General features: G+C 37.8%; 2 protein-coding genes across 2 annotated transcripts in view; both read right to left on the bottom strand.

Moving 5' to 3' along the window:
• Positions 1-685: 685 nt before the first annotated feature.
• LOC117371691 (E3 ubiquitin-protein ligase DTX3L-like) lies at positions 686-4788 on the bottom strand. The gene is made up of 5 exons (XM_033967392.2): positions 4732-4788; positions 3913-3953; positions 2867-3433; positions 2033-2250; positions 686-1959 (listed from the first exon to the last, which is right to left on the bottom strand). The coding sequence occupies exons 2-5, from the start codon at positions 3940-3942 to the stop codon at positions 1890-1892; spliced, it is 885 nt and encodes a 294-aa protein (XP_033823283.1). The 5' UTR covers positions 3943-3953; positions 4732-4788; the 3' UTR covers positions 686-1889.
• Positions 4789-5728: 940 nt separating this feature from the next.
• Positions 5729-14151, bottom strand: part of esyt1b (extended synaptotagmin-like protein 1b) — a 58649-nt gene continuing 50226 nt past the window's right edge. The window contains exons 42-52 of the mRNA XM_055222040.1: positions 13896-13944; positions 13727-13816; positions 12975-13070; positions 11887-11958; positions 11537-11623; positions 10859-11005; positions 10213-10346; positions 9961-10092; positions 8741-8840; positions 8573-8622; positions 5729-7317 (exon numbers count right to left, since the gene is read on the bottom strand). Coding sequence (XP_055078015.1) covers positions 7290-7317; positions 8573-8622; positions 8741-8840; positions 9961-10092; positions 10213-10346; positions 10859-11005; positions 11537-11623; positions 11887-11958; positions 12975-13070; positions 13727-13816; positions 13896-13944 — 985 coding nt within the window. The 3' untranslated portion in view covers positions 5729-7289. The remainder of the gene's footprint in view (positions 7318-8572; positions 8623-8740; positions 8841-9960; positions 10093-10212; positions 10347-10858; positions 11006-11536; positions 11624-11886; positions 11959-12974; positions 13071-13726; positions 13817-13895; positions 13945-14151) is intronic.

The following is a 14151-nucleotide window of genomic DNA, read 5'->3' as shown; positions in this document are numbered from 1 at the left end:
TTACTTAAGTAAAATACAGATATTGAGACAAAACGTTACTCAAGTAAAACTAAAGGATCACATGAAAAAAAAAGTAAAAATATTAAAGTACCTGTTTAAAAATGTACTTCACATATAATTTTAAAAAGTGTTTATTTGTTAATGTAAATGTAGTAATATTGATTTTTTTAGTATATTTTGATCAATAATGCAAATCAATTTCTTAGTTTTCCTTATGAATTTTGGGTATTTATTTTTGTTTTGCTCAAAGCCGAAGCTTGAACTGGAAAACTTTAGTCAGGATGTTTTCACAAACATGGTAAAAAATAACCCCTCCAGTCATATGAAAAGTACTTTTTACTCTTCAGTCCTGTTCAAAAATGTAGTGGAGTAGAAAGTACAGATACTGCTCTTAAATGTAGTGAAGTAAAAGTAAAAAATATCCACTGTAAAAGTAAAGTACTTTGCTAATAAAAATATTCTTGTTTTGTTCCTCACTGAGTTTGACAGTAGAGCAGGTGGACAGTAGCAGAGTGGTTAGTTCTGAGTCTGTGTGGCGCGTGTCCTCTCTCTGCTTTTGTCCCACCATATTAAAGAGTGTAGTTGGGCAGTGGCTCACTTCCTTATATCACAGAGTGGGCTACACTAAACAGCAGGACCCAGGTAAAGTATTTGATTAACATAAAAAATAACCACAGTCTCAAAATGAGTATGCAATTCACTTTTATTTTGTTAAATTCCCCTCAGAAAAGAGCTTCTGCTGCACAATCACAATCTGATCATGGCTGAGTTTTTCATATATATTTCTCATTTCTCATCTCATTCCAGTATAATATATAAAAACATCTCATCCACTGAACTACTCTACACCCATGGTAATAATTAGATATAATTTAGCAGCAAAGTGACCTACAAACATGTGACCTGAAAGTGACCTGAAACTGTTATGGCCCACAATTCAGTGCAAAGAAATGTTTATTATTTATGTCTGTGTACTCCCTTGTCCCAATATGATCCATAGTAAACAAAACATAATAAAAAAATATATATATTGCTTTTTTTAATATTATGATAAAATTGTGAAGCTGAAACATATTTGTTGTGATAATGATTTGCATTAGTCAAAATGTGTAATATTTTGCCCCTCATGATTCAGTTTGATATCTTTGTTACAGGCCCAAGCCTTCGACTCTTTCCCCTTGTAGTATTTGTCTGTTATATTTGTGAGGTTGAATCCTGTCCCGTTTTCTCATGGAATCCTGGCTGTGAGCGTTCGCTGTGAATCGGAGGACTGTTTTCCCACCTGGTCAATCCTGCGTCTCACTTGCAGCCACCTCCCTTTTAAGGAGATTGTCCACACCTGCTTGAGGCTGTAAGTGTCTCAGTTGTGTCAGTCCCTGTTGTGTCTGACTTTGTGTTTGAGACACTACTTTACTGTTTATTTATGCTTTATGTGTCTCGTGTTCACTCGTTTTTGTCTCTCCATTCTGTTTATAGGCCTGTGTGTCTCATTAAAGGGGAGAGTGAGGGAGGAGGGGCGGGGTCTGAGGAACAGTGTGGTTGGTTGAACAGGTATCTACACTTCAAACTCTGGCCCTGCAGCCAGCTGTAAACAGGGCAGTCATGTGGAATGTTACATAGTACTTGAAATTGCAGAGGCAGCACACACTTAGATTTAGGCAGGAGTTTTTTTTTTTGTTTTTTTTTTATCTGAACATTTTTTTAGCTGCAAATTTACCTAGTTTGCACTGAAGGTGCCAAAATATGTAAGAAAAAAACATAAACACAGTTTAGTAGAAAAAAAAACTCGAAACAAGAAATAATAATAAAAAAAAAATCAAAAATAGGTTAATTTGGTGAAAACTACCAAGCATGTATATATATTGTAGTGCATGTGATAAATGTGGCGATCACTTTATGCCTTTTGCTTTCAGCTCCTCTTTGACTCTGCTCAGGTAATAAGGATCAGGATAACCAAACCTGGAATGACAAAGACAGACAGTATTCAGGAGATTATTTGTAAAAACATAACATTATGGGACTCAACTCTCACCTCTCTGGTCCCCCGTGTGTGCTCGTCTTGTGGTGGATGTCATTCCATGTGACCATGTTGTTGGCTCCGGTGGTCCGTGACGTTCCCACAGTAAAGATGAGTTTTTGGTCGAAGGCTCTCTTCAGCAGATGCAGAACCTCGTTACCCTCTCTGTTGTTTGGTAGATACGCAGTTCTGTGTAACCCAGTATACCTCTGTCCAGGACTGGGGTGTTTAGCCTGTGAGGAGATGATATTTATATGGTTCACTTAATCTCAGAGGCTTCACTGTTTTCCCAGTATTTCCCTGTAATAGTCATTAAACGGTGTACTGTGTAACTTTTCGGGTGCAGGGCCAGCCGCTTGCATAGCCTGTATGTATAAATAGACATAGCTAACCTGCTAGCCACTGCGTTCCAAATCTAAAGTGCTCATGGGCGCACTTCCGGCTTCAACAACTCTGGCTCCAATTCACTTTCTATTGAAAAACTAGCGACAGTGTTGACAGTGTTGCTAAACCAATGTGAGCAGGAAGGGGCGTTGCCTTCAACAGTCTTGCTCCTGATTGGCTCTGTAGTTGCTAAGATACTCAAAGACGGTATTCCAAATATGGAATTCTGCTTCAAATTAGCCGCTATAACTGTTAGCCTCAATTAGCTTCATTTGGAGCTGGACTCTGTGGGTGACGTCACACTCACTTAATCCACTTCTTTATACAGTTTATGGATGCTTGTCTCTTTGGAAATTATTTTGGCCCATATGTTCCAGTGTGGCATTAAACTTTTCTATTTTGCAATTATGCATTTGTGTGTTTTGTAGTGTGATAATATTACTATGATAAAAGTAAAAAAGTTACCGTCTGAGTTCCACTTGGGATGTCATAGATGATCTCTACTGTGCCACAGCCCTCGTACCCAGGGAGGGATGAGGGACATGTGACCCAGGTCATCGTCCCATGGGGCTGGTTTCCTTCCACCAAACCAAACACGTCTTTACACACTGGACATACGGCTCCTTGTGTTTTCACCGATTGCTCCAGACACTCCTCACAAAACTCATGTTTACAGGATCTGAGTTGAGTCTTTTTGGTGAAATCATCCAAACACACGGGGCAGATATCGTCTTTCTCATCCTCCTTAGCTTCAGCAGCACTTTGGTTTTTCACAGCGCCTCCTTCTACAGGACCGACTTCATTGAGAGTAAAACCACTGAATTCACCGAGGCAAGACTGGACCAGCTTCATAAAGTCATCTGCCGCCTTTTGGGGGTTTCCATGTTCCTCGTCGACTTTGAAGGACACTGACACATGTTCAGTGATTCTGACGCCATTTTCTCTCTCGAGGCGCTGTAGTTTGTCTGTGTGAGCGTTCATCATGTAACAATACAGGTCCAAAGGTACAACACAAGATTCATTTTTGCCACCCTAGAGGGAAAAAATGTATAAGTGAAGTGTTTAAACCAAATAGGAAGTGATCATGGACTTTGCTTCCAGCTCCATCGATTATGGCTCCAATTCACTTTATATTAGAAAACTGTGTCCCCTCTTTCTGTAACTTTCTGTAACTCATTATTTTGGTCTTAAATGTTCGTATTTATTCCAATATTGTGTTTGTAAATCAAGATATGAACATTAATAACAGACAAAGATTATAAACCACTTCACGTTCATGTTATATTGCTCATTAATTGTCCTGTATTTTCGCTCCTGCTCAGAGGTTTGGGGCATCTCCAAGCACCACAAAACCTTTGTTCTTATGGCAAGAAAAGCAATACAAATAATGGACAAAAAAAGTCTTTCAGAGAGCACAGCGAGTATCTGTTTGTTAAATCTAAACAACTTCACACTGGCTTTTTACTTTCACTTTAGTTTAATGTTGTCATAGAATTGATCCAAATACTTACATGTCTGAACTTCCTGGAGCTGCCTTCCATTTTGTCAGACTCTAAAGACGCATAAACAGCACACAGTAAGTCAGGGGTAGAACCTAACGAAGTACAAGTACTAAAGTGCTAAACTTAAGTACAAATTTTACTTTTCTTAAGTACATTTTAAGCTGGATGTTTTTACTTTTACTTCAGTACATTTGAGAGCAGTATCTGTGCTTTCTACTCCACTACATTAATGAACTGGACTGAAAAGTAAAAGTATTTTTTATTATTGTCTGAGACCTGCTGAAACGGCTGAGGGTTTATTTTTAACATATTCATAATTTAAACAAATAAAAACAGGGAAAAAAAGATTGATTCAGTTGTTTCTGTTAAACAAAATTTAACTCAAATCTTTATCCAAATCACCACATTTGAAGCTTTATAAGACTCAAAATCTGCACGAAATACTTTTACTTTTTACTCTTTAAGTACATTTTTAAACGTGTACTTTAATACTTTTACTCGAGTACATTTTTATGTGATACTTTTACTTTATTTTTTTTTATATTTTATTATTATTTTTTGCTCCAGTATCTGCACTTTCACTTAAGTAACAGTATTAAGCTTCCTCTTCCATCACTGTAAATAAACATCAGTTTTTAATCAGTTTGAGTTTTCAGTGTTTTTTAAGGTGCGTAACTCGACGTGTCCGTGTCTCTGCTTTAACAAACATCTGCTTGATTCACTTATTTCCGCACTTTACCAAACAATGTCCTGATTTTAGACATAAACTGGAGCAGAGAAAACATAAAACAAACACTGTAGATCATAAATAGGTGGAGGAGATCTCACCGTGCGCTGGAGTCAAGCAGCTCCTCTGTTTCTCAGTCAGCTCATACTTTCACTTTCACTGTGCCAGAAAACCAGCGTTGCCAGGTCTACCAAAAAAAACAAAAAACACAAAAAAAAAACACACAAAAAAAAAAAGCCCTTGTGTGCTCCCAAAGAAGTAAAATTAATATATATATATATATATATATATATATATATATATATATATATATATATATATATATATATATTTTTTTTTTAATTTATTTATTTTATTTAAAAATAAATAAATAAAATCAAATAGAAAATAGCCCAGTGTGCTCCCAAAAAACGCCAAGAAAATGTAAAAAAAAAAAAGCCCAGGGTTTATATATGTGTATTTATATTTTTATGTATGTATGTATTCATCTATCTCTATTTCTATATCTCTATCTAATTTAATGCCATTAAATTATATATCTATTTTTGTTGCAGCTTGTGATAAAACATTCACATTGGCCTAACAATCTACTGTGACCTGTTGAATCTCTCCTGTACTCTCTTCTTGTCTTGTATATTTGTTCAACAGACAATTAGTTTTTTTTCTAGCTGTTTTATTTGTGAATTGTATGATTAAACCATCAGCCTTTTCAGCATGTTTCAAACAATATTAAAAATAACTTTACTTTTCAGTCCAGTTCAAAATGTAGTGGAGTAGAAAGTACAGATACTGCTCTCAAATGTAGTGAAGGAAAAGTAAAAAGCATCCACTTTAAAATGTACTTAAGTGAAGTACAGAAACCTAAAAATGATATTTAAGTGCAGTACTTTACTACTTTTACTTACCTTCCACAACTGATTGTAGCCACAGCTGCCCTGGGGTAGACGTGCAGAAGCGAGGCGGCCAATCTGCGCCAACAGCCCACGACCAACACACACACCACAAAACTCACACTAAACAGTACACTAAACACCAGAGACGGTATAGGTGACAAAATACATGAATAATAATTAAAGTAGTAATAAAGCACTAACAAAATGTGTGCAAATTCACGTTTATTTAGTTTGTTTCCTTCAACAAACCCAGTCCACGTTCACAATCCAACCACTGTCATATTTTCTTCATGACCAATATACACAAAACTCACATCGGCTTTAACTGTAAAAGAAAATGCATTGCAAACGTATTCAAAGTGTAATATATAAAAACAATCCTTCATCTACTTTACTACTTATACATAAAATACTGAACTGGTAAAAATATTTAGCATTTTTAAAAATTTTGAAGCTAATTAAATACACGATTCTTGTCATTCTTGTTATTATTTCTTCATGTCAAATCTTCAGTCTGTGTCTTTCCTGAACAGTTTGAACTTCGTACGTCGTATATGGAGAGCGTGGTTATCTTTGGTGAGGAATACTCTAAGTGTACACCGGACGGACACGTTATTAGGTACAACTGGGCACTGTGAACAGGTCAATCTGTATTACAGCTCTCAGAGGACTAAAGCTGGACTAAAGCAGGACTAAAGCGGGACTAAAGCGGGACTAAAGTGGGACTAAAGCGGGACTAAAGCGAGACTAAAGCGGGACTAAAGCGGGACTAAAGCGGGACTAAAACTGGACTAAACCAGAACTGAACCAGGCCTAAACGAGGTAAAACAGAGCTTAACCAGGAGGGAAGCAGGGCTAAAACAGGGCTAATCAAGGACTTAACCAAGACAAAACAGGACTGGACAAGGAACCAAGACTAAAACATGACTATATCAAGGCTAAACCAGGACTAAACTACATATTTTAGTCCTGGTCCTGGTGTAGTCCTGGTGTAGTCTAAGTTTAGTCCTGGTTTAGTCCTGGTTCAGTCCTGGTTTAGTCTTAGTTCAGTCCTGTTTAGTACTGTTATAATCCTATTATAGTCCTGGCTTAGTTGTGGTTTAGTCCTGGTTTAGTCTTTTTTCGGCCCTCTTTTAGTCCTGTTTTAGTTCTGGTTTAGTCCTGGTTTAGTTCTAGTTCAGTTCTGGTTTAGTCTTGGTTCTTACGTGGTTTAGCCTCGTTTCAGCCCTCTTTTAGTCCAGTTTTAGTCCTGGTTTAGTCCTAGTTCAGTCTTAGTTTAGTCCTGGTTTCAGCACTCTTTCAGTCCCGTTTTAGTCCTGCTTTAGTCCTGCTTTAGTCTTGGTTTAGTCTTGGTTTAGTCTTGGCTTAGTCCTGATTAAGTCCTGATTAAGTCCTGATTAAGTCCTGATTAAGTCCTGATTAAGTCCTGATTAAGTCCTGATTAAGCCCTGCTTTAGTTTCCTGGTTTAGTGCTGCTTTAGTCCTGGTTTCAGCCCTCTTTCAGTCCTCTTTTAGTCCTTAAATAGCCAGAAACCAAAACAATTCTGAATTTAACATTTTAACTCATCCAAAACTGTTCACAAATTTGAAGCTGACACCTTGACCTCCGTCGAGTAGCCAACGACGCGGCCGCTCGGTGTACGTGCAGAGAGACAGGTAAGGCTGCTGCAGACTCAGGCTGGAGGAAAGGCATCAGTGTGAGTGGTTGTAGGCGCAGTGCAACGTTACAATACAGCATTGATAAAAACAAAAAAAAAACAAAGAAATCACTCAGCTTCATCCTTCAGAGTGAACCTGGGAGACAAAGGAGAGAATATGTAAGTAAATGCACGTAATAGTATGGACAGGAATCAGGCTATTTGGACGCTGTAATCAGACATGGGTGGTACTCAGTTACATTTAGGGTGACCAGATGTGCCGTTTTGAGGGACTAAACAGCATATTTAACTCAAATTCTGCATCAGGCAAATTGGGGCTGTGTCTCGCATTTCACCGTCAGCTGCAGAATCTTTATTTTCGTGAGCAAACTCCGACTCTGTGAGGAGCGTCTGTCTGCGGCCGACTCGTGCTTTCTCTCCTCTCTCGTGTTTCTCTCTGTTTAACTGATCCTGAAAAAGTTCCTGCGATGTTTATGCATGTTAAGGCGACGCTTATATAGCATATGACTTCCCATAAAGCTTTCAAAATAAACTCTCTACATTTACCCATTGCTGAACGAGCCTTATTGTGAAAACACTGACACTGCACAGACTCAAACTGCACAAATGTCAGGCCATAGAGTACTTTTACTCTATTTCAGTAGTTTTGGTTACTCTCCCCACTGTGACTTGAGCTTTATGTCAACAGTATGAAATCATTTGAACGTTTTGAATATGTGGTTTGTGCACTGCTCCTTCAAATATGATTTAGTTTGTCTCATTTATGTGTCTGTCCTTTGAAAATACCAGATTTTGAGCATTATTAATAATTAACTTCAAATTATAAATCAGATTTTACATCTCAACAGTCACTCTTTAAGTTACTCTTTAAGTCACTCTTATTCGAGTAGGACGTTTCCCAAATACTTTTCTATTCTTAAGTAATTTCTTGGACTTTCTTTACACTTCTACTTGAGTAACATTATTTTGAAGTAATGTTACTCTTACTTGTGTACATTTTGGTGACTCTACCCACCTCTGATAGTAAACATTTTAAACCAGAAGCATTTACATTCGAGAGACTGAAATATGAACCACTAAACTGATACAAAACTCACCTGCTCTCCACAATACATGATACACTACCAAATTATAACAAACAGCTTGTCCGTCAAATCCAGTGTTTTTGTAATTAAGAATAAACCAGTACATGTTGTATTTGATTTAAACATGACCTGTGTCCCCAGATATGATGTAGACATGTTTATGAAATTTTAAATCTAAATCTTACATAAAGTTCATTTGAAATACAGTATGACACGTGTCACATACAGGACATGTGTGTGAAACCTGCGAATGACACATTTTAATCTGTTGTTTTAGTTTGGTTTTAAATAAAGTCTGACTCTTACCACTGAGTAACTCCAGACTCCAGGTTTACTTCAGCCAACTCGATCTGAACCTGTGTGAACAAAGGCAACACTTTAATAAGACCCCTGCATGTTTATCTACATTAGAGTGTGTTGTGTTGTGTTGTGTTGTATTGTATTGTATTGTGTTGTGTTCTATTTTAGTTGTACCTGTCCAATCACATCAGGTCCTCTAAAAGATGAGCTGTTCTTCACCGACACAGACAGATGGCGCTGTTTAACCTCCTCCAGCGACAAGTCAAACTCAAATCTGTAGCAGAATCACAAACAGGAAATGAGTTTGGTTGAAAACAGGAAGTAAATATGTAAATATGTGCAAAAACTGAACATTAGAACTAAAGTTGCACTGTGGAACGTTTTATGCTGTAGCCACCTGCTTATCTCAATGTAGATGTTATTGCTTTGTGTAAAATATATGATATGACACTTGTATACCTCCATGGAAACAAGCAGGTAATGGTACCAGGCCTCATACAAATCAGATCTGTGGTGTGTCCCCTCATAGTTAAAAATATATTTTTTTCCCAATAATTTTTAACAATAAAAACTCTAATTGACAAACAACACTAGAGAGATACGTTAAATGCCATACTGTGTAACATTCACAGCAAAGCAATGCCAAGTCAATTGTCAAAGTTACATAAAGCATCTTTAATCCGGCATTTAGAATATTTTCTATTTGGAGCGCGGCCTGTATAAAGAAGTGGACTAAGTGAGTGTGACGCCACAAGGCACGGGACGATATTGACATTTTGTGATTAACACGAATATCATGCCCAAAATAATTGCAATTAACAATTATATCACATTTAAAGTTGTTATGGATATGAATAATTATAACTTTAACAGAGAATATTATGGATGAGCAGGGAAAAATTAATAGTTTTCTTCTTCCCACTCCTTTTCGAGCTTGTATTAGGACTAATTTGTGAAATGTGCTGTAAGTGTACCTGATGCATGTGCTCAAAATAAATAAATAAATGAAATGAATTAATAGGAAGAAAGTCCAATTCTGAGCCCCAACAGACCCCTTTGTCCCCCCCGCTGACTCCCCTGTGGATAACTCGTTTTTTTCTGTATATTTTGGTGATATAATGGTGATTATTTTTGTTGCCGATTATCTTAATTATATAAAATGTCCCATGAACAATTATTGTCGACCCTTTTTATCACGATAAATGATATTATTATTTATTGTCCCATCCCTAGACGTCACCCACATCGAGACTAGAGCAGTTATAGGGGATTTGGAGCAGAGTTTCATATTTGGAATTCCGATTGCTAGTATCACGGCAACCAAAAAGTCAATCTGGAATCTACGTTATACCAAATCAACAAAACTGAAACAGGAGAATTGCGTCTTAAATGACCTCTCGTTGAACTCCGGGTCGAGCACTTTCTTCTTCACGGCCGTCTTCTTCTTTGTAGATTTGTGTTTGTCCGGGAGCAGCGCCAGCGACACGTAGCTGTCAACACCGTCCTTACTCTGAGACAACAGGTCCCTGCAGAAAAAATACATTAGACACTAGACTTGCTTTGGTCCTGTTCTAGACTTGGGTTGGTTCTGTTCTAGTCTTGGGTTGGTCCTGATCTAGATGTTGTTTAATTAGCTCCAAACAGACCTGCATTCATGTACGATGATGCTGAGTTTCCTCTCTGGAGTTTGGTAAAACAGAGTCATTTTGACCTGACCGTTCCCAGAGGCCGAGGGCAGAGACCCAGCGAGCATCAGATCCACCAGTCTGGAGTCCAGGATCTATTCAACAAACAACAGAGAAAACAGAACAAACATGATGTAATATCCACATCTACAGACTGGTAACAGAGTGATGGTTTCTGTGGATATTTCATGACAAGGGAAGCTACTCATTCCACATTTGGGACTCTCCATATTGACATAAAAACCTGCACAGATCTGAAAGAATTTTTAATAAATGGTGTTTGAATCAAAAAAATAATATGAAAAAAAGGAAAAAAAACTCAATGTCCTTTCAACACTGCAAACACACATGCAGATACCAGTGGAGCTGATAAACGAATGCAAGAATCAGAAGAATCACAAGAATCACAAGTCTGTGTGCAGAGGTCTAAACTACAGGGTTAGGTGTATATTTACTTTCCATAATAAAACAGTCCTGGTTTAGTCCTAGTTTAGTCCTGGTTCTGTCCTGGTTCTGTCCTGGTTCTGTCCTGATCTAGTCCTAGTTTAGTCCTGGTTTAGTCCTGGTTTAGTCCTGGTTTAGTCCTGGTTTAGTCCTGGTAGTGTACCTTGAGTTCAGCCCTGAGCAGTATCTGGCTCTGTGGTGCGGCTCCGTCCAGAGAGAGCCACTGATCCAGAACCAGACCTGGTCCAGAGAGCAGAGACCGGACCGGGACCACCACCGACCCCATGGGCTGCTCCCACCCACTGGACAACTGCAGGGGAAAGTGAACACGTTTAGTTTGAACTAGTGTTGTCACGATACTAAAATTTAGATTTCGATACTAAGGAATAGGCTCGATACTGATTCTGATACCATTTAGCCTTAAATCTATAGGGCCTTTAAAGGTTCTGGTGGGTTTGCTGATGTTATGGGTTTGCCTGGGATATTCCACTGTATTTCTCAAAAACACATGACAAAACAAACCTTCTCATGGTGAGTGTGGCAGCTTCTCCACAGATCCACATGCTTGTCTCCATGGAGATAGACAAGTTTAATGCCATAGTGGTCCATGGGTGTACACTAGTCTATGTGTCTTATACTTGTGAAAGATACAGCCCAACATTATTCTAAATATATTCAGGAAAGGTTAATTTCTCTCCTGTGAATATGACTTTTTTAAGTATCGACACGTGGTCAAATGAGTATCTAGGTTCGATATCGATTAGTGTCTGGTTTTCGATATTTCAACCCTAGTTTGAACAAATATAATCAAAGTGTAACATAATAAACCAGGGATACGTACCTTCACAACCAGCATGTCGTTTTTAGGGTTTTTGATGTTAAAGTAGAAAGACTCGTTCCACTCAGGGTTGGATGTGCGCTCACACAACTACAAAACGAGAAATTACGAAAAAAATAAATGATATTAATTGGATTTATATTTTTGCATCAGTAAAGAGCAGAGTTGGTGCAGGTCCACAGCCTTCACAGGGCAACTTATTGGAATATGCTGTTTTTATGATCTGTTCTAATGTCATTTCCTCTTCACAAACAGAACCGGAGTTGTGTTTTTGTTTATTTATTTTTAATACACTGTAAATTCAATCTATTTATGGTCATTATTAAAATCATGTATGTTCCCAGGAGTTTTACCTGAGTTTTATATGAAGTTTGTCCCACAGCCAGCTCGGCTCCAGCTCGAGGCTCCTTTCCACTTTTCTTCAGCTAGAAAACAGTAAAATAACAATGAACGATACATTAATGACAACTATAAACATACAAAACAAAAAACAGCTTGGATTTTTAAATCTTTGACTAGTTTTGACCAGTTTAGGTTTATTTAGTTGGTAGATCTAGATTTTTCAATATATTTCTATTGTCGTTTCAAGTTAAGAGTCTTGTTTTGTGATTCTGAACAGGTGCCATTCATTCCTCACTTATGTAATCCAAATTCGTGGACATGGACATTTTATTGCTTTGCCTGGAATGTACCACAGTAAGGCATTCAACGTATCTATCTCCATGGAGACAAGCAGGCAAAATCGCACTCGCCAAAAGAATGTTTGTTTTGTCATGTGTTTTTGAGCAATAAAACAAATGAAAGTAGATAGATAAGTTTGAAAATATACAGTGGAATATCCCAGGCAAACCCATACCATCTCCATGGAGACAATGCAGGTGTCAGACCACCAGAAAAGTTACATGGTGCACCTTTAAAGCGCCCATATTACACTATTCTCTGATCTGTGTTTTAATCTTGTTTCCTCATCACAAACAGACCTGGAGTTGTGTTTTGTTTCATTCACACATGTTTAACACACAAACCCTGCATATTTAAGAATTCTTCTCTCAAACAGAAAACACTCCGATCCACCTTGTGATGTCATGTGGTGATACAGGAAGTGCTCCACTGTGTTTTTAAACTCCACACACCTTCAATAGAATCATTTAAGTGTTCAGCCCTGGAATAATCTCTACTGAACTAAAGGTAAAAGGAGCTATTAACTTGAAAACTACCACTTCATGACATCACAAGGTGGAACAGAGCATTTTGAGCTTTGGAGATGTTACAGACTAATAATAAAGTGTTACTCAAACATGTGTGAATGAAACAAAACACACCTCCAGGTCTGTTTTTAAGGAGGTAACAGTGTTATTACATGGTTTAAAGCTCACAAGAGTCAATTTTGTGTAATAAAAAAAGAAATTCCATGTCGTCAGAACTATGCCATTTTACTTACAGGAAGTGAATAAGCTCTCTCTAAGTGGACAAAGAGCAGAGCGGCCGATAGAACGGTTTTGTTTTGATAAGTTTGCAGAGACTGGAGCTGAAGAATCTGAAAAAACACAAAAATTCAGTTTAATAAAATGCGTTTCATGAGTCTTGCGTGTAGGAATGTGGCCAGATAACAACATATCTACAATATTTGAACAAGGCTCAAGTTTCGAGGAGACAGCAATGTTACATAGTGATAAAAATGGAAGGTAAGATCCAAGGATTACTGATACTTTGCAGCTGATGTCATCAACATTCCCTGAGGATGTGATGCTAACTGGATGCACTGGTTTGTCTGAAGTGGTGTTACTCAAGTTAGACTTTAATCTGAGCTTTGTTTTATCACAATCTGACCGTAAAGAACTGATTTATCTGAACTACAACAGGTGAGCTGATTTGTGCTGTTAAACAAGTTCCTCTCAAATAACATTACAGTCACAAGCTAGCTAGCATTAGCCAACAGTTTTTCAGTTAGTCACACTAAGTTTTGTTGAAACTCAAACTTCTAAACAAGACCATGAATGCTCGGATTAATCATAGGCTCTCGAAAATGTGTTGTTTAAATCCATTTTGTATTTATTTCTTCAGTTTTTAGACAAAATGTGTGTTTGCTAATGTGTGCATTGCTATTGTACTGTAACTGCTACACATTCCTCCATAGACATGCATGCAAAACACCCCCAGTGTAATGGCACTGCAAAGTATTAATGAACGAACCTGGTCCAGTCGCGTCGGGTCGGACACTGTAGGGACCCACTCTAAAATCAGGTGAATGCGTCCGGACTTGACGTCGTTTAAAGTGAACCACTGTAAAGAGAGAGATATTAAGACTTACAATTATGTTTATAAAAATGCAAAAAATACAATGTCACATGACTTCACTGACCTGGTCACTGTACTGGGACCTGATCAAATCCTTCAGTTTGATGCTAAACCTGTGATAAAAATCGATATTTAAGTTAAAAAACACAACCATAAACACAACCATTTGAAACCATAGCAGGTATTGACCGTACTTGGCCCCGCCCACTTTTGCCTCTAAATGCTCCAAACTACTTTTTCTTTGTGGTGGCTCTTCCAGTTAAGAGGGAATCCCATTCTTTTCTATGGTGAATTCGGGAAAAGTTTGACCTCAAAAATCT

This window comes from Periophthalmus magnuspinnatus, chromosome 5 (assembly GCF_009829125.3).
Source record: "Periophthalmus magnuspinnatus isolate fPerMag1 chromosome 5, fPerMag1.2.pri, whole genome shotgun sequence".
NCBI lineage: Eukaryota > Metazoa > Chordata > Actinopteri > Gobiiformes > Gobiidae > Periophthalmus > Periophthalmus magnuspinnatus.
The sequence above is the reverse complement of the archived record's forward strand: the minus strand, read 5'-3'. Positions and strand labels throughout refer to the sequence as shown.

What these genes read in the sequence shown, in the direction of transcription:
- LOC117371691 (XM_033967392.2), bottom strand. Translation starts at nt 3,942, where the DNA reads ATGGAAGGCAGCTCCAGGAAGTTCAGACAT. An exon ending in GCTCCAGGAAGTTCAGACAT is followed by an intron (nt 3,434 to 3,912) that starts GTAAGTATTTGG and finishes TTTTCCCTCTAG; the next exon opens with GGTGGCAAAAATGAATCTTG. An exon ending in ACACACGGGGGACCAGAGAG is followed by an intron (nt 1,960 to 2,032) that starts GTGAGAGTTGAG and finishes TTGTCATTCCAG; the next exon opens with GTTTGGTTATCCTGATCCTT.